Source organism: Chelonia mydas, chromosome 4 (genome assembly GCF_015237465.2).
Source record: "Chelonia mydas isolate rCheMyd1 chromosome 4, rCheMyd1.pri.v2, whole genome shotgun sequence".
In the NCBI taxonomy this organism is placed as follows: domain Eukaryota; kingdom Metazoa; phylum Chordata; order Testudines; family Cheloniidae; genus Chelonia; species Chelonia mydas.
In genome coordinates, this window is record NC_057852.1 from 140,731,878 (window position 1) to 140,750,395 (window position 18,518).

At 62.0% G+C, this 18,518-nt stretch overlaps 2 protein-coding genes and 3 non-coding genes across 25 annotated transcripts in view; all 5 read right to left on the reverse strand.

The window, feature by feature from the left end:
* Positions 1 to 600: 600 nt before the first annotated feature.
* Positions 601 to 12,054, reverse strand: NOP56 (NOP56 ribonucleoprotein). Its single transcript, XM_037898483.2, has 12 exons — positions 11,880 to 12,054; positions 9,451 to 9,540; positions 8,387 to 8,501; positions 8,070 to 8,231; positions 7,686 to 7,884; positions 7,139 to 7,326; positions 6,599 to 6,750; positions 4,404 to 4,504; positions 3,476 to 3,624; positions 3,079 to 3,200; positions 2,740 to 2,880; positions 601 to 1,455 (listed from the first exon to the last, which is right to left on the reverse strand). The coding sequence occupies exons 1-12, from the start codon at positions 11,880 to 11,882 to the stop codon at positions 1,282 to 1,284; spliced, it is 1,596 nt and encodes a 531-aa protein (XP_037754411.1). The 5' UTR covers positions 11,883 to 12,054; the 3' UTR covers positions 601 to 1,281.
* On the reverse strand, positions 2,958 to 3,026 carry LOC114020568. The gene has a single exon (XR_003565394.1). It is a non-coding gene; the product is annotated as a small nucleolar RNA SNORD57 (small nucleolar RNA).
* On the reverse strand, positions 3,315 to 3,385 carry LOC114021088. The gene has a single exon (XR_003565759.1). It is a non-coding gene; the product is annotated as a small nucleolar RNA SNORD56 (small nucleolar RNA).
* Positions 7,410 to 7,543, reverse strand: LOC114020569. Its single transcript, XR_003565395.1, has one exon. It is a non-coding gene; the product is annotated as a small nucleolar RNA SNORA51 (small nucleolar RNA).
* A 4,382-nt stretch (positions 12,055 to 16,436) lies between the features above and the next one.
* The window catches only part of DCTN1 (dynactin subunit 1), a 140,018-nt gene continuing 137,936 nt past the window's right edge, over positions 16,437 to 18,518 (reverse strand). For all 21 annotated transcript variants that reach the window (XM_043545024.1, XM_043545027.1, XM_043545025.1 and 18 more), the window contains 2 exons: positions 18,102 to 18,191; positions 16,437 to 17,623 (listed from right to left, as the gene is read on the reverse strand). In XM_043545024.1, coding sequence (XP_043400959.1) covers positions 17,486 to 17,623; positions 18,102 to 18,191 — 228 coding nt within the window. In that variant the 3' untranslated portion in view covers positions 16,437 to 17,485. The remainder of the gene's footprint in view (positions 17,624 to 18,101; positions 18,192 to 18,518) is intronic.

Genomic DNA, 18,518 nt, shown 5'->3' on the forward strand with positions numbered 1-18,518 from the left:
GTGCAAGAGCCATTACCACCTGCTCATCCTCCCTGCTAGGGAGAAAGCAGGCCAGTCTTCTGCCCTCCTGGCCCGGGGGGGGATCCCTGGGGCCACAGGGAGGAGAACTGGAGTTAAGCCAAGGGACCTGTCTCTGCTGTTAACTCAAACATGGGCAAAACCGAACTAATCAGTTTCAGCTTCTGGTTATCTTTGAATCCCACCCCCCAATCCTAGGGAGGTTTTATGCTCTCCCCCTTGCTTGGGTTTTAGCACCAGGGTTGTAAAGGCCCCGTTGTGTAATCTAGCACAGGGAGGCAGCAGAGCCAGTCACCCCAAGAAGAGAACACAAGGGTTAGCGTAGGCGCGTGCACACCATTGCTGGGGTGCACGACAAGGGCTCAGCGCAGCAGCCTGAAGGAGGGACTCACAACTGGACACAACCTGCCCTATTTTAAATCTTTACCCAAGAAATTAAAGCCCTCTGGCCTTGAGCAACTGTCTTCCTCTGGCTCAGGGCGGTTGCAAACCTGCGGAGATAGAAGCCAGAGGCTGGGGCACACACTGAGTTTTACAGCAGCAAAGGGAAGTCTTGCTCTTAAAAGTAAACAGAGAAGAGGCTTGAAAAGCTTGAAACATTTATTGTTAGTGGAAGTTTGTTTCAATCACAGGTAGGGCCAGGTGGTTGTTCCACTCCCTCTGCTTCCGCAGTAACACCCTGTGCAGAGGACGGAGCTCAAGGGATCCCAGAAATACAGGCACTCGTCACTGGCCCAGCCATCCCTTCCACCTGCAGTGCAGGGCTCCCCCACGGCCCAGCACTCGGCAGGACACGGCTGCGGTGGGGAGGGGAGGGGAGGCAGCAGCTGGGCCGACAGATGAGGAGTCCAAGGGGAGCATTCTCTGCCACAGCCGCCTGACAACGGAACAGCACCACCCAGGCCGCTCCAGAGAGGAGCAGGCTCCACAGTCCCAGGCCAGACACGCTCCAAGGACTAACCGCCTCGGCCAGGTTAAACCAGTGGCTAGGCACAGCCCAACGTGCCGTGACTCGAGCCTCTGCCAGAGCGAGCCCACAGCACTAGACACCAGATACCAACACGCATTTAATGCGGGCTGCTCCGGGCTGGGTACATTCTTCGACGCACAGCTGCCTCGAAATGCTGGACAAGCAGCAACAGGTTTATACAGCTGGGAAGGGTAAGTGTCCTGCCCCGTCTGCGGGTGCCGGTCAGTCTGTGCTGCTGCAGCGCAGGTCCCCCGGCTGTCCCACAAGCAAGACCTGGTAACCTCCCACCCCGCTTAATCCTCCTCTTTGACCTTTTTCTTCTTCTTCTTCTTGTCTGGCTGGGGGGGCTCTTCCTGCGCCAGTTTCTTTTGCTTCTTGGGCAAGGGCTCTTCTGCCAGCCCATTCTCCTCCAGTGAGGTCTCCTGCTGCTTCTTCTTTTTCTTCTTCTTGGGCGGTGTGTCGTTTTCCTGAAGCAGAGTGGGGGTTAGAGGGGCCCTCTGAACCCCCCTGGGGTGTAGCGGAGCACGGCCTGTACTCACAGGCTCATGCCCTGCTGGTGCTGGAGGGCCCTGCAGAGCAGCTCAGGCCTTACCTGGGCTGGAGGGCAACGTTCTGGAAAGGCTGATGCCTCTGTTGCGTGGACATGCGGCTTTCTAGGCCAGATCCACAAGCAAGTCCCCATAGAGCCACAGACCAACATGGAGAGCAGCAGCTGAGAGGAGAGCTCCACCCAGGGGGCTACTTGTGGAGGCTGGCCAGGACTAGGACCAGCCCATTTCACACAGCCCCAGGACAGTGGCCACACATCAGGGAGCCCGAGCAAGGTCTGGTGGTCCCAGCCCACTGTTCCTTTTGATTTCTCCTCACTCCCTGCCAGTTCAGGACCCTCGCTGCCCTGCCTGAGGGCAACTCTGCAATTTGGTATTTCATCCAAAGCCAGTCATCTAGGAGGATCCAAAACCTGGCAGATGGTGGCTACTCCCACAGGGCACCTGCCATTCAATCACAGGATAGCCCAGAGCACTGGCCTGCAGTGGCAGCATGGGGACATCATCCCCTGCAGCCAGGATTTGGGACCTCCAAGAGCTTCAGTCATTGGAGGAAGATGTGCCCCTCCACAGGCACGTTCCCTGTGGAGACAGGACACGGACCCACGAGCAGGCTGTGCTAGCCCACTGGGGCTCCAGCTGCATTCTCTCTCGGCCCTACCAGTGACATCAACCTGAGTCCGCAGGCAGCTGGGAACAATAACTCCAAGATGTAGGAGCTATATTCCCACCAAGGGGTGAATGCTCTGGAGGGTCGTTACACCCACTGACCGGTTAGCCATTGCATGGATTAAAGCATGCAGGCAAGGAGCACGTAACCAGGTCAGTGCAGTCGGAGGCATTGCTCAGGGTGTCACAGGGGGGCGCAGAGTATCTGTCTGAGCTGCAGGCCGACTGAGACACTCAGTGGCCCCTCTGCACCCGCTCAGCAATTCCCAGAGCCAGCTGCCTCTGTCCCCATCCGCCGCCTTTTCCTGATGTACGCAGGAGCAGAAATGAGGAGTCAGGAACCTGCATCGTTCCGAGCTCCCCAGGCAGGCGGTGGACATGCCCCTCACTCACCACCCGAGCCCCCTCCTCTCCCTCTGGACAGGACGTGTGATGCAGACAGAAGTCGTGATGGAAATGCCAGCCCCCCTCCTCCCCATCAGTGAGGGCCTCTGCAGCCAGCCTAGACCCTAGGGCAGATTCCTGGTTCTTTACCTCTACCTCCATGGTTGTCTCCAGCACAGAGTTCTCTGCTTCCTCAGCAGCTGCTGCCACTGCCAAGGCTTCCAGCCGCTTCTTCTCCCGCTTCTTCTTTTTCTTCTCTTTCTTCTTGATTTCAGCGGCCACCTCAGTAGCCTGGCAAAAGGACAGCGGAGGCTCCATCAGCATGGGCAATACAGACCATGGTGACGGGCTCCCACTCCCCAGGTGTCGGATCAGCCTCATTAAATCAGTTTTTGCCTCCAGCAGTTGGTCAGGCAGGAGATTTCACATCACATCTGGCACCCGCCCAGGAGTCCTGCAGCACCTCAGGCCCACTCCCAGCCCCCTCACCTCCACCATAGCCTCCTTCATGACATCAAGATTCTTGCGGGGAGGCTCTCCTGTCTCGTAGAAGGCCAGGCGCTCCTCTACCTGCTCCCGGAGCTTGTCACCAAAGACGCTCGTCGGGACATCTGCAGAGAGGGGGCAGTGTGAATGACAGGCTGCTAGCTACAGCAAAGCCCACTCCCCACCAACCCCCAGCCACCCAGCTGGCAGCCCCCCGTTTCCCAGCCCTAGAGCCGGCTTTGCTCAGAAAACAGGTGTCACCATTCACTACGTGAAATGCTGTTGACGAAAAATATTCCCATCATTGCAGAAGCCGCTGGGGTCTGTGTGACACTCCACTGGCCTCCAGCTCGGCCAGGCAGGCCCCTCCCGCAGCCCGGGGCTCGGGCGAAAGGGGCACCTGAGAAGCAGTCTATCCTGGAGGCGATGGTGCACTTGTTGGCCAGGTAGCGGGAGATGCGCCCCTTGTTGCGGGTAGCCGCTCGCCCGATGAAGGTGGAGTGGAAAATCAGCCCATACTTCGGGGTGTTGCCACGAGTCTTCAAGGCCCTGGAACAAGTATGGGAGTGACGGTCGCTCTGGAGCCCTGACCCTGCTGGGGCTGGCGACTGACCACTCAGGGCGGCCTCTGGCCAGACACTGCCAACCCAATCTGACCTGCTTGGCCTGGTACAATGCAGCAGCCCACCAGCGCTCAGCGGGGTGAACACACCTAGGTGGCTGCAGCCGTACTGCGGGTCTGAAGGCCAGCCCCCCCTGGCCCCCCAGCTCTGCTCCCTCCTGCACCCGCAGAGCAGCAGAACCATGGCTAACACTAGCTATGCCAAATGCTAAGAGCCAGAAGGTGTCGCTCTCCTCCTCACACAGGCTGGCAGACGACAGGAAGTGAGGAGAGCAGCTTTCCCTGTGACCAGCAGACAGCTGGCACAGAACTGAATATGGATGCCTGGGGGAGCCACAGTCCACCAATACCCAACATCCCAGCTGCACAGCAGAAGCTGCCTGGCCCCTTCTCCTTCCCAAGAGTCAGATACATGTGACGGCCAGGTACTGGTCACATCCTGGCTGGCCCTGCATGGCTGGCACTAGTGTCTATCAGACTCTGCCCATCACTCCCCCCGTGATCAGAATAGCTAACCTGCTGCCTGGGTTCCCTGACAGACCCAGCACCAGGCACCAAACCATTCAGCAAGAGCCAAGGAAAAGCCTCGGTGGTCGCTCAGAGACTGGGGCTGGTTTATCACTCACGCATGCAGCCGCGTCTGGCCAACGTGTCAAGCCCAGCAGCCCAGGAGCCTGCCATCACCACGACCACCCTGCAGCTGTACCTGAAGAGGGCCTTCTCTGCCCCCAGGATCTGCACCGTTGAGGCTGGGTACTTGGCCAGGTTCGTCAGGCTGCCGGCATGGGAGATCAGACGGGCGCCCACCTGCAGAGACGCAAAGGAGACAAGCAGGGTGGCGAGAGACCTGAGGCTCTGCAATCCAGCTGCTTAGACTACAGGCCCAGCATGCAATGCTGCATTCTGTGCCACCTGGGCCCTTCAGCTAGTATGGGCAGGCTCCCCAGGGCACGGATCAGCAATGGCTGCGTCTCAGCACAGAGCTCAGTGGATTGACAGATTCGCACTAGAACATCATTTCTGTGGCCTGGGAGAGCACAGATCACCCCTGCCCCCAGCCCGAGGGCACTCACATAAGTGATCCCTCTCCTGCAATTCAGCTCCACCCTCTGACTAACGGAGGCCAGGGACACCCTTCCTTACCCATCCAGGCTAATAGCCACTAATAGACTTAACCTCCATGAATTTATCCAGTTCTCTTTTAAACCCTGTTACAGTCCTAGCCTTCACAACCTCCTCAGGCAAGGAGTTCCACAGGTTGACTGTGCACTGAATGAAGAAGAACTTCCTTTGATTTGTTTTAAACCTGCTGCCCATTAATTTCATTTAGTGGCCCCTAGTTCTTATATTATGGGAACAAGTCAATAACTTTTCCTTATTCACTTTCTCCAGTGTGAAAAGTCCTAGCCTCTTTAATCTCTCCTCATATGGGACCCGTTCCAAAACCCTAATCATTTTAGTTGCCCTTCTCTGAACCTTTTCTAATGCCAGTATATCTTTTTTGAGATGAGGGGACCACATCTGTACGCAGTATTCAAGCTGTGGGCGTACCATGGATTTATATAAGGGCAATAAGATATTTTCCGTCTTATTCTCTATCCCTTTTTTAATGATTCCTAACATCCCCTTTGCTTTTTTGACTGCCGCTGCGTGGATGTCTTCAGAGAACTCTCCACAATGACGCCAAGATCTTTCTCCTGATTAGTTGTAGCTAAATTACCCCCCATCATATTGTATGTATAATTGGGGTTATTTTTTCCAACGTGCATTACTTTACATTTATCCACATTACATTTCTTTTGCCATTTTGTTGCCCAATCGCTTAGTTTTGTGAGATCCTTCTGAAGTTCTTCACAGTCTGCTTTGGTTTTAACTATCTTGAGCAGTTTAGTATCGTCTGCAAACTTTGCCACCTCACTGTTTACCCCTTTCTCCAGATCATTTATGAATAAGCTGAATAGGATTGGTCCTAAGACTGACCCTTGGGGACCACCACTAGTTACCCCTCTCCATTCTGCAAATTTACCGTTTATTCCTACCCTTTGTTCCCTGTCTTTTAACCAGTTCTCAATCCATGAAAGGATCTTCCCTCTTATCCCTGACAACTTAATTTACATAAGAGCCTTTGGTGAGGGACCTTGTCAAAGGCTTTCTGGAAATCTAAGTCCACTATGTCCACGGGATCCCCCTTGTCCACATGTTTGTTGACCCCCTCAAAGAACTCTAACAGATCAGTAAGACACGATCTCCCTTTACAGAAACCATGCTGACTTTTGCCCAACAATTTATGTTCTTCTGTGTGTCTGACAATTTTATTCTTTACGATTGTTTCAACTAATTTGCCCGGTACGGACGTTAGACTTCCTGGTATCACCTCTTGAGCCCTTTTTAAATATTGGTGTTACATTAGCTGTCTTCCAGTCATTGGGTACAGAAGCTGATTTAAAGGACAGGTTACAAACCATAATTAATAGTTCCGCAATTTCACATTTGAGTTCTTTCAGAACTCTTGGGTGAAGGCCATCTGGGCCCGGTGACTTGCTCCTGTTAAGTTTCTCAATTCCAAAACCTCCTCTACTGACACTTCAATCTGTGACAATTCCTCAGATTAATCACCTACAAAAGACGGCTAAGGTTTGGGAATCTCCCTAACATCCTCAGCCATGAAGACTGAAGCAAAGAATTCATTTAGTTTCTCTGCGATGACTTTATCGTCTTTAAGGGCTCCTATTGTATCTCGATCGTCCAGGAGCCCCAGTGGTTGTTCAGCAGGCTTCCTGCTTCTGATGTACTTAAACATTTTGTTATTACCTTTTGAGTTTTTGGCTAGCTGTTCTTCAAACTCCTTTTTGGCTTTTCTTATTACATTTTTACATTTAATTTGGCAGTGTTTATGCTCACCACTTCCCCGATGAGGGCAGAGAGACTGGGAGCCACCTGGCTCATCTTGGAACGGAGATACTCCTGCAGGTCCTTGCGGTACTCAGACAGTGAGATCACCCGGCTGGAGAAGCTCTCAATGTTGATGAGGTCAATGGGGGAGATATCCATCCCTGCAGAGAGCAGATGTCAGCGCTCTACAAGAACTGCCACTAGACCAGGGCAACCCCCGGGAGGCGCCGCAACCCAGGAACTGCCACCCCCAAGAGAAGCAGCAAGTCAGAGTCCTGACCCTCCCCGTTAACAGCACTCAGTACTAGCCTATTGGAGTGAGGAGGGAATTCCTCCCCTGACCCCCCCCCGCCACATCAGCCTCTGGCCAGTTTATGTCCTAATCAAGAAGGAACAGGTCAGATGATATGGGGAGCCCAGATCAGCCGTACCCCTGCCCCGGCAAACCAGGGCCATGGGCAACATATTCATGAGCCCTTAGACCCTGTTGCCAGCAGTGGAGACCCCCCCCCACACACACACACACAATGGTTTCGAAGTGCCGCTAACCCATGGATGAACGAGAGGCGTCCAGAATGGCATGGGCCTTGGCGCTGTCCATCACAATCTCCTCCAGCCCCTCCAGACGCTCCTCGCTCAGCTCCTTGCGGTTCCCGATGCACTTGGCCAAGCGGCAGTAGGTGTAGTTGTCACTCACAATCTTGATGAGCTCTGGGAAGTGATACCCGTACCACTCTCTGCAGGAGGCCCGAGGGGAGCAGTCAGGGAGGGGCGCGACGGACCTACCATCTCCTCCCAGCCCACCCTGCCCCCGCAGCAGACGTGTCTCCCTGCTAACAAGACAGCCCAGGTCACAGGTCCCTGGCTGGGGTGTACGCGGGCAGATGCTCTTCCTCCCCTTTCTGTGCAGCCAGGGCTGGGAGTTGCGCTGTCTGCGGTAAGCACGGGGAGGAGACGATGCGCGGGCTCCATACTAACCCCCGACCCCCCATGCAGGCCTTGCAGTCCAGGGCAGAAGTGCTCTCTGCAGACAGGCTACATTCCCGATGCCGTCACTGCGGCCCCTCGCGGCCGATGCTGCTCAGAGAGCCCTCACCTGACACGCATGGAGAAGGTGTTGATGTCCTTGTCCAGCTGGTCCAGCAGGCTGATGGACTGGATGATCATGTTGTCAACTCTGTTGACGTTGAATTTCACTTTGGCCCGTGAGTAGCTGTGCCCCAGGCCCAGCTGCGCCTTTGAGGCCGACTGGGCAGTGAGGCCCTTCACCAGGGTGTGGAAGTGCAGGCGGATCCCTGCGGACGCAGAATGTCTGGTGAGCACTGCGGTCCCCCTTAATATCCCCGCACCTCACCTCCAAGGCAAACAGGGACATGCCACGCACACAGGCAGGGCACTGCGGGACAGACCCAGGCGTATCACCCCGCAGAGGGCCTGCTAGCATCTCCACGCCTCGCTGCGGTACCCCGTCTCTTCTCACCTCGTGTGAGCTCTGCCACGACCCCTCCAGTCTGGCACTGGTAACCCAGCTCCTCTTGGACGGCAGCCCCAATTTTGGCATCACTGACTCCCAGCAATGCTTTCTTCTTCTTGGCCGGCAGGTTGGTCTCCAGGAGCAGCCTGAGGTCCTCGTGGAGAATCCCTGCCCCAGGAAGAGGAAGAAGTTAATGGGCTGTGCAGCTACAGGGCACCAATGGGAGCAAAGGGGGCAACCCAGAGCAGCGAGAGAGGAGCAGGGCAACAAGCCTCCAAGGCCACTGCAGGCCCAAAGGTCAGCAGTCGCCAGCCCAGCCTCACCTTCCGAGATGGCATTGATGTTCTCCAAGGCACTCTGGGCGGATTTGAATGGGGAGAAGGCCACCAGTCTGACGATGCTGTGGAACCTGCCGATGTTCAGGATGCTCTCCTCCACCTGGAATGGGCCACAGGGAAGCGGGTATCACACAGGGCAACCTGGGACCCCAACCCCGCAGGAGGGCCAGCACGGGGCCCAGCAGCACATACACTGACTGAGCACAAAGCCCTCACGAGTAATGTGGCGAAAGCACAGACTGCAGGCCCCAACACACACGGCTTTGCTGTAAGAGCAGGAAGCTGCTGATACACCTCGGGGACTCTGCATGCTGGGACCGAACGTCTCCACTGGCTGTAACACAGATATCGGGGGCAGGTGACCCAAGCCGGGGCTAAGCACGAGGAGCAGCACAGCTGCAAATACCTGCCCCCTGGGCTGGGCAGGGGGAGACCTGTGCCCAGAGCAGGCGCCCCTGAGTGCTCAGAGACGGGGTGACATCACTGCTTTCAGTGGATTGACAGATCTAGGATGCTCATCACTGCACTCACCAGGAGCCGAGCTTGTGGCCTGCCCGCCTTACAGAACAGAGGCTGGGTTCACACGCAGCCCAGAGCAACCCACCTTCCTAACGGCGTCCGGGTCCTACCGCCACGGGACAGTCCCACGCCCGGCAACCCGCCGCGCTGCCCTCCTCCACGCACCGGGGCTTCAGCAGGACGCCTGGGGCAGCGCATCTCTGCCCCCCTGCAAGGACCCATCTCAGCTGGTTACCCTCCCCCACCCCTCAGATGGGGGAACCTCCCGTTGTGCCACACACCAAGGGCAGCTCAGGGAGCAAATGTTCCCCAAGCTCAGGGACAAGCCTAGGACGGGCCCCCCAAGGAGACCCTGACGCCTCTCGGGGCCTGTTCAGCTGACAGAGCCGTGGGCACCCACTGGCCCTGCTTGAGGGGGAACTGACAGGTGGCTCCAGCGCCCCGGGGCCTATGGTGACAGAGCGGGGGAGCAGGATAAACCCCCGATTCCCCCGCCCCCGGGGCAAAGGGTCGCGGCCGGGGGCCCGCACCTGGGGCAGCAGCAGGCTGATCTCCTCCACCTCCCGCACGGCGAACAGCGCGTAGCCGGCCGCATGCTCGAAGAGCACATGGAGCAGCACCTGCGAGAGGGAGCGTTAGAGTGCGCGCCCGGTCCCCCCCGCCGGCCAGCCTCCCCCCTCAACCGCCCAAACCTAGCCCCCCCCATCACCAGCCTCCCCCCACCACCACCCCCACCTCAACCTATCCCTCCCCCCCCGCCGGCCAGCCTCCCCCCTCAACCGCCCAAATCCATCCCCCCCCCATCACCAGCCTGCCCCCCATCACCCCCGCCTCAACCGCCCAAACCTATCCTCCCCCCTTCTGCCGCCGGCCAGCCTCCCCCCTCAACCGCCCAAACCTAGCCCCCCACCACCCCCACCTCAACCGCCCAAACCTAGCCCCCCCCCCGCCGGCCAGCCTCCCCCCCGCAACCCCCCAAATCTAGCCCCCCCCGCCAGCCAGCCTCCCCCCCCCGCAACCCCCCAAATCTAGCCCCCCCCCGCCAGCCAGCCTCCCCCCTCAACCGCCCAAATCTAGCCCCCCCCCGCCAGCCAGCCTCCCCCCTCAACCGCCCAAATCTAGCCCCCCCCATCACCAGCCTCCCCCCTCAACCGCCCAAATCTAGCCCCCCCCATCACCAGCCTCCCCCCTCAACCGCCCAAATCTAGCCCCCCCCATCACCAGCCTCCCCCCCAACCGCCCAAATCTAGCCCCCCCCATCACCAGCCTCCCCCCTCAACCGCCCAAATCTAGCCCCCCCCCATCACCAGCCTCCCCCCTCAACCGCCCAAATCTAGCCCCCCCCCATCACCAGCCTCCCCCCTCCACCGCCCAAATCTAGCCCCCCCCCATCACCAGCCTCCCCCCTCAACCGCCCAAATCTAGCCCCCCCCATCACCAGCCTCCCCCCTCAACCGCCCAAATCTAGCCCCCCCATCACCAGCCTCCCCCCTCAACCGCCCAAATCTAGCCCCCCCCATCACCAGCCTCCCCCCTCAACCGCCCAAATCTAGCCCCCCCCATCACCAGCCTCCCCCCTCAACCGCCCAAATCTAGCCCCCCCCATCACCAGCCTCCCCCCTCAACCGCCCAAATCTAGCCCCCCCATCACCAGCCTCCCCCCTCAACCGCCCAAATCTAGCCCCCCCATCACCAGCCTCCCCCCTCAACCGCCCAAATCTAGCCCCCCCCCATCACCAGCCTCCCCCCTCAACCGCCCAAATCTAGCCCCCCCCCATCACCAGCCTCCCCCCTCAACCGCCCAAATCTAGCCCCCCCCCATCACCAGCCTCCCCCCCCAACCGCCCAAATCTAGCCCCCCCCCATCACCAGCCTCCCCCCTCAACCGCCCAAATCTAGCCCCCCCCCATCACCAGCCTCCCCCTCAACCGCCCAAATCTAGCCCCCCCCATCACCAGCCTCCCCCCTCAACCGCCCAAATCTAGCCCCCCCCCATCACCAGCCTCCCCCCTCAACCGCCCAAATCTAGCCCCCCCCATCACCAGCCTCCCCCCTCAACCGCCCAAATCTAGCCCCCCCATCACCAGCCTCCCCCCTCAACCGCCCAAATCTAGCCCCCCCCATCACCAGCCTCCCCCCTCAACCGCCCAAATCTAGCCCCCCCCATCACCAGCCTCCCCCCGCAACCGCCCCAATCCACCCCCCCCCATCACCAGCCTCCCCCCTCAACCGCCCAAATCTAGCCCCCCCATCACCAGCCTCCCCCCTCAACCGCCCAAATCTAGCCCCCCCATCACCAGCCTCCCCCCTCAACCGCCCAAATCTAGCCCCCCCCCCTCACCAGCCTCCCCCCTCAACCGCCCAAATCTAGCCCCCCCCCATCACCAGCCTCCCCCCTCAACCGCCCAAATCTAGCCCCCCCCCATCACCAGCCTCCCCCCTCAACCGCCCAAATCTAGCCCCCCCCCATCACCAGCCTCCCCCCTCAACCGCCCAAATCTAGCCCCCCCCCATCACCAGCCTCCCCCCTCAACCGCCCAAATCTAGCCCCCCCCCATCACCAGCCTCCCCCCTCAACCGCCCAAATCTAGCCCCCCCCATCACCAGCCTCCCCCCACCACCCCCGCCTCAACCGCCCAAACCTACCCCCCCCCGCCGGCCAGCCTCCCCCCCCCCAACCACCCAAATCTAGGCCCCCCCGCCTGCCCCCCCATCACCAGCCTCCCCCCCGCCTCAACCGCCCAAATCTATCCTCCCCCCGCCTCCCCCCCCGATCGTCGCCCCCGCTCCGGGCCCCCGGCCTCCCCCGGCCGCGCCGGTCTCGGATTCCCCGCGGGCGGCGAGCGGATCCTCGGCGGCCCCGGTCCAAGCCTTGGCCGCGCCTCCCCCGCCGGGCCGAGGGCCCGAACCGACCCGCCGCGGGGCCGATGGGCTCGGATGGGCCCCGCGGGCCGCTCACCATCCTGCTGCCTCCTCGCGCCACGGGGCCGCCGAGAGACCGCCGGAACCGGAAACTGGGCTCTCCGCCAGTCAGAGCCCGCTCTTCCCCTCATCCGCCAATGGGGTAGCGAGAGCGCTCTCAGTATCCGCCCCTTCCCCTCATCCGCCAATGGGGTAGCGAGAGGGCTCTCAGAGTCCGCCCCTTCCCCTCATCCGCCAATGGGGTAGCGAGAGCGCTCTCAGTATCCGCCCCTTCCCCTCATCCGCCAATGGGATAGCGAGAGCGCCCTTAGGGTCCGCCCCTTCCCCTCATCCGCCAATGGAATAGCGAGAGCGCCCTCAGGGTCCGCCCCTTCCCCTCATCCGCCAATGGGGTAGCGAGAGCGCTCTCAGTATCCGCCCCTTCCCCTCATCCGCCAATGGGGTAGCGAGAGGGCTCTCAGTATCCGCCCCTTCCCCTCGTCCGCCAATGGGGTAGCGAGAGGGCTCTCAGGGTCCGCCCCTTCCCCTCATCCGCCAATAGGATAGCGAGAGCGCCCTCAGGGCCCGCCCCTTCCCCTCATCCGCCAATGGGATAGCGAGAGCGCCCTCAGGGTCCGCCCCTTCCCCTCATCCGCCAATGGAATAGCGAGAGCGCCCTCAGTATCCGCCTCTTCCCCTCATCCGCCAATGGGGTAGCGAGAGCGCCCTCAGGGCCCGCCCCTTCCCCTCATCCGCCAATGGGGTAGCGAGAGCCTGAGGGCCGGTCCTGTCTCCGCGGAGCCGAGTCGCTGTGGGGTCGGCTCGGCCTGAGGGCGCAGGCGCGGGGCCGCGTCCACCCGCCGTAACGGCAGCCTGGGCCCCGCCCCTTCTGCGCGCGGAGCGAGACTCCTGCGGCTCGAACGCCGGGGGCAGGGGCGGGGGGAGGAACCGGGGGGAGGGGCGGGACCCCCAGGCAAGGGGCAGGGAACCGGGGGGAGGGGCGGGGACCCCCAGCAAGGGGGAGGGGCGGGGATCCCCAGCAAGGCGCAGGGAATTGGGAGAGGGGCAGGGGGAGGAACCGGGGGAGGGGCGGGACCCCCAGGCAAGGGGCAGGGAACCGGGGGGAGGGGCGGGGACCCCCAGCAAGGCGCAGGGGGAGGAACCGGGGGGAGGGGAGGGGACCCCCAGGCAAGGGGCAGGGAACCCGGGGGAGGAACCGGGGGAGGGGCGGGACCCCCCAGGCAAGGGGCAGGGAACCGGGGGGAGGGGCGGGGACCCCCAGGCAAGGGGCAGGGAACCGGGGGGAGGGGCGGGGACCCCCAGGCAAGGGGCAGGGAACCGGGGGGAGGGGCGGGACCCCCAGGCAAGGGGCAGGGAATTGGGAGAGGGGCAGGGGGAGGAACCGGGGGGAGGAACCGGGGGGAGGGGCGGGACCCCCAGGCAAGGGGCAGGGAATTGGGAGAGGGGCGGGGGAGGAACCGGGGGGAGGGGCGGGGACCCCCAGGCAAGGGGCAGGGAACCGGGGGGAGGGGCGGGACCCCCAGGCAAGGGGCAGGGAATTGGGAGAGGGGCGGGGGAGGAACCGGGGGGAGGGGCGGGACCCCCAGGCAAGGGGCAGGGAATTGGGAGAGGGGCGGGGGAGGAACCGGGGGGAGGGGCGGGGATCCCCAGCAAGGCGCAGGGAATTGGGAGAGGGGCAGGGGGAGGAACCGGGGGAGGGGCGGGACCCCCAGGCAAGGGGCAGGGAACCGGGGGGAGGGGCGGGGACCCCCAGCAAGCGGCAGGGAACCGGGGGGAGGAACCGGGGGAGGGGCGGGACCCCCCAGCAAGGGGCAGGGAATTGGGAGAGGGGCAGGGGGAGGAACCGGGGGAGGGGCGGGGACCCCCAGGCAAGGGGCAGGGAACCGGGGGGAGGGGCGGGGACCCCCAGCAAGGCGCAGGGGGAGGAACCGGGGGGAGGGGAGGGGACCCCCAGGCAAGGGGCAGGGAACCCGGGGGAGGAACCGGGGGAGGGGCGGGACCCCCCAGCAAGGGGCAGGGAACCGGGGGAGGGGCGGGACCCCCCAGCAAGCGGCAGGGAACCGGGGGGAGGGGCGGGGATCCCCAGCAAGGCGCAGGGAATTGGGAGAGGGGCAGGGGGAGGAACCGGGGGAGGGGCGGGACCCCCAGGCAAGGGGCAGGGAACCGGGGGGAGGGGCGGGGACCCCCAGGCAAGGGGCAGGGAACCGGGGGGAGGGGCGGGACCCCCAGGCAAGGGGCAGGGAATTGGGAGAGGGGCGGGGGAGGAACCGGGGGGAGGGGCGGGACCCCCAGGCAAGGGGCAGGGAATTGGGAGAGGGGCGGGGGAGGAACCGGGGGGAGGGGCGGGGATCCCCAGCAAGGCGCAGGGAATTGGGAGAGGGGCAGGGGGAGGAACCGGGGGAGGGGCGGGACCCCCAGGCAAGGGGCAGGGAACCGGGGGGAGGGGCGGGGACCCCCAGCAAGGCGCAGGGGGAGGAACCGGGGGGAGGGGAGGGGACCCCCAGGCAAGGGGCAGGGAACCCGGGGGAGGGGCGGGACCCCCCAGCAAGGGGCAGGGAACCGGGGGGAGGAACCGGGGGAGGGGCGGGACCCCCCAGCAAGGGGCAGGGAATTGGGAGAGGGGCAGGGGGAGGAACCGGGGGGAGGGGCGGGACCCCCCAGCAAGGGGCAGGGAACCGGGGGGAGGGGCGGGGATCCCCAGCAAGGCGCAGGGAATTGGGAGAGGGGCAGGGGGAGGAACCGGGGGGAGGGGAGGGGACCCCCAGGCAAGGGGCAGGGAACCGGGGGGAGGGGCAGGGAACCCGTGGGACCCCCCCAGCCCCCCGCGGCCAGACACCGACCTAGGAGCAGCCTGCGAAGCCGCCTTGTCGCTGGTCCCCCCACCCGGGGAGGCTCCGACCCCGGCCCGGGCGCTCAGCAGGACCGAGAGGCGCCGCCGGGAGAACCTGACTCCGGGACCCGCCGGGCCTGGGCGCCCACTGTGGGAACGGAGCCGAGCCGGCCCTCGGAGCCCTGGAGCCGTTCCTGGAGGATGGTCCCTCAATGGCTACGAGCCAGGCGGGCAGGGATGGGGGCCCGAGCCGCTGCCTGCCGGACGCTGGGAACGGGCGAGGGATGGATCACTGGGTGATGCCCTGTTCTGTTCTCGCCCGCTGGGCCCCTGGCACTGGCCGCTGTCGGCAGACGGACTCGGGGCTGGATGGACCTTTGGCCTGACCCAGCCTGGCCGCTCTTATGGTCTAAAGTGCAACAGCTTAACCAAGGCTACGCCAAGTGCCTGGCTCAGGCCTGCAGACCCCTCAGCACTGTAAACGACAGGGCTAAGAGATGTTATTCAAACTGCATCTTCCATTCGGTCATAGCCCCTGCCCTCCCGCGGACCCAGCGTTTCGGGAATACGTGACCCGCATCACCCCGAGAAGACTGGAGTTGGAGCTTCTGAAAAATGCACGGGCTGTTGCTGTGCCCAGTGATCGCTGGACTCTCCGCCAGCGCATCCTTGAGCACGCAGGGCAGCCCACCTGCCTGGTGCCGCACGGCCCCTGCAGGCGGTTGCTTTAACAGCAACGCGTATTGAAGAGAGACACTGGATGTTGCCAAAGAATGGCATAGTCAAGAAAAGGCAACAGGTGATGCTAACAGTGCGCTCAGAACTGGGATTAATCGCGGTTAATTTGTTTTGAGTTAATGGCTGAGTTAACTGCAATTAATTGACAGCCCTAGTTTCAAACCACACTCTCTGAGAAGCAGGGAGCTGCCAGGAGAATGGCGGAGCCCCTGTGCTGATGAGGCAGTGGGGTGAAGACAGCAGCCAGGCAGGGTCAGGCCACTGCAGAGATGCTCCATGGGGACACCTGGCTGCACTGGGCAGGTTTTTGAGAAGATGGCCAGGGTAGGTCACAAAGCCGAAGCACTGGCCGATTGCAGGATCAAAGGTGTGGAAGCAAATGGCTAAAACTCTACCAGCTCACGCAGCCTCGAAGGCTTCACACAAGGGTCACAGGGAAGCTAATGGTAACCCACAAAGCGGCATGGGGGTCTCTGCTTTCCCCCCCACTGCTGTATTAAGGCAGCCTGACAGGTTAGGGGGTTACATTGTTTTGATCTTACAAAGTCAAACCTGGTTTTGCTGATGGTTCCAGTGAATTTCAGGCTCTCGGGTCTCACCTGGCAGCGCAGGGGCGCCAAATCAGAAGTTTTATTTTGGCAAGTGGTCCTCAGGTGTTTGAATTACATGTTAACACAACCAGCCGGAGTCACTTCCTCTGGGGGTGTTTAAGATTTCACATGCATATGTCACAATCCTGTTAGACCAGAGATGGGCTGAGAGTTTCTAATGTAAACCAATCACACGCTCCCAGCCCCTCCAGCCACATCACAAAGCTGCCAGAAAGGCCAACGCCCATTTCTGCCACCTCTGCACATCACCGTTAAGGCTGAGCGGCTAACGAAGCTGTGACATCATTCCAATCAGCTAGTCTAGCAGAAGGCTGGCGGGCAGCCAGCATCACACAGCGCCAGGGTGATCCTGGGAATTCCAGCCCTGGCAGTGGGCCCAGGCGGGTGGAGCAGAGAATAACCTCGTGTACCAAGCTGGGTTTAACAGTTGAAGTTTATTCATTTCCAGAGCCCGAGAGTGCTAAGAACTGGTTACATGAGGGGATGGTGCAGCAGCATGCGCACGTACCAACAGACCCAAAGCTCCTCCCTGCACGCACCCACTAGCCATGGGGGAACTCAGCTCCCAGCCCCCGCAGGGCAGTAAAAGCTGCACTGATGTGACCCCCACAGCCCCTCGGGGAGAGGTTTGACACCAGCAGCTGGTGTGACGGGGTTTGAACTCACCCCACTGCAGGCATCTGTAGTGTTCAGAGCGGGAACCCCAGGGGCCCCCTTTACCCTCTGTCATGAACCCTTCATCCAGAGACAGGAGCTAGAGGCACGGCCCAACCGCCTGGCCAGGAGCCCAAACCCTCAGCACCAGGCAGGGCAGAACGGGGGCATCTCCGGCTGGGTTTCTCTTGTTGGTCAGTTAGTCTGAGCTGGGCGGGGTTACAATGCCACTCCCAGCATCAGTGCAGGCCAGTTCCTGAATCCCTGCCACTCAAATCCCACCTGGAGACAGGTGTTCCTCCCCACAGAGCCCGGCCCGGGGGGTGTGCCAGGGGCTGAGCGGATCAGGAGCCATGAGCTCCCTGGCCAGGTCGGGGCTGTTAGGACAAGGAGCTGCTGGGGTGGGTGTTGGGAGAGTTTTCACTGGTGAGTGTAATGTGTACAAGCAGGCCCAGCCCCGACACCTCAGTCACCCCCCGCCCCAGGAGAAAGGCAGCTCTCAGAGGCACCAGGAGGGCAGGGAGGAGGAAGGGCAGCCTGAGATCCAGGCAGGAGCGAATACACACGCGCACACAGTTATGCCAAGGTTCCCCCTCAGCGGGGCAGCAGAGCGAGTGGTTTCATGAGCTGGAACCCAGCGATCCAAGGCTGTGACAGGGAGGGGGAGCGCCCAGTGCTCCGGGGCGCTCTGCTGCACACACAGGCTAGCACGTCCCTGCCCAGAAGGGGCTTGGAGAAGAGACTCAGCAACGGGCTGGGGAGGGGGGGCTGTGCAATGAACACCAGTCTCTGTGGGGGTGGGGGGTTCCCCTAGGAGAGGAGGCGGCCGTGCAGTTCACACAGCTGCTCCGGCGTCAGGACGAGCTTGTGCACTTGGCCATGCCCAGGCTGGCACGGGAAGGTCACTTTGCCAACGTACACAGTGTCTCCCTTCTTCTCCTCCTCGGCCTGGAAGAGCAGGGCGAGGGTCAGAGGCAGCAGGACTCAGGCTGATGAAAGCCCCCCAAGCCCCCCATTACCAAGTGCCAGGAGGGTAACACTTATCTCCTAGGGCCAGCTCCAGAGGGTGTTGCCCGAGGGGGTTTCACACACCCCTGGGCCCGGTCGCCTTTCCTCCCTGGCAGGGACCCTTGTCAGCAGGCCCATGGAGCTCCATTCAGCCCAGAGCCACGCTGCATGGGGATGGCGTGTGCTACCCCCCAGGAACAGCGACTAGCTCCCCCCGGCTGCAGGTGCTGGGACCTGCAGCCCCCAGACTGCTAATCCGAATCCTCCAGATCCCGGCAAGGGAGCTCGTGTGCGCAGGCCATGGGGACTCAGCACAGACCCTCCTGGGGCTTGGCGAGGACACCTGCCAGGCCACCTGCTCCCTCGGCTCCTGCATCCCGGTGCTGTGGGTAACGCTCCCAGGGGAGCCGCGTCTCACCTTGAGGAAGGCCAAGGATGGGAAGGTGGCGAAGTCGGTGAGGACATTGGCCCCGGGGTGCTGCAGGACCGTTTCCTTCATCACTTCATCCTGCAAGGGAGGAAAGGGGAGCAGGGCAGCATCATCCCTCCAGACATGCACCCTGCAGGGCACCCAGCATCCCCGGCCGCAGGGGTGGGGTGGGGAGCTCCCTGCCTCTCCTGCCAGGGTCTCCAGCTGGCAAGAGCAGCTCTCCGCATCAGCCAGGAAGGGTTGAAGGACGGGGAGGCTAATCCTGCCTCGCCCAGGGTAAATTACAAGATGTCTAAGCGACTCCACAGGTGGTGTTCCCTTCTCCCCCCCCCGTCCCCCCCGACTCCCGAGTGTGCAGCACGCCCAAGGCAGAGCATGCACAGAGCACACGGACATTTTCTGGGG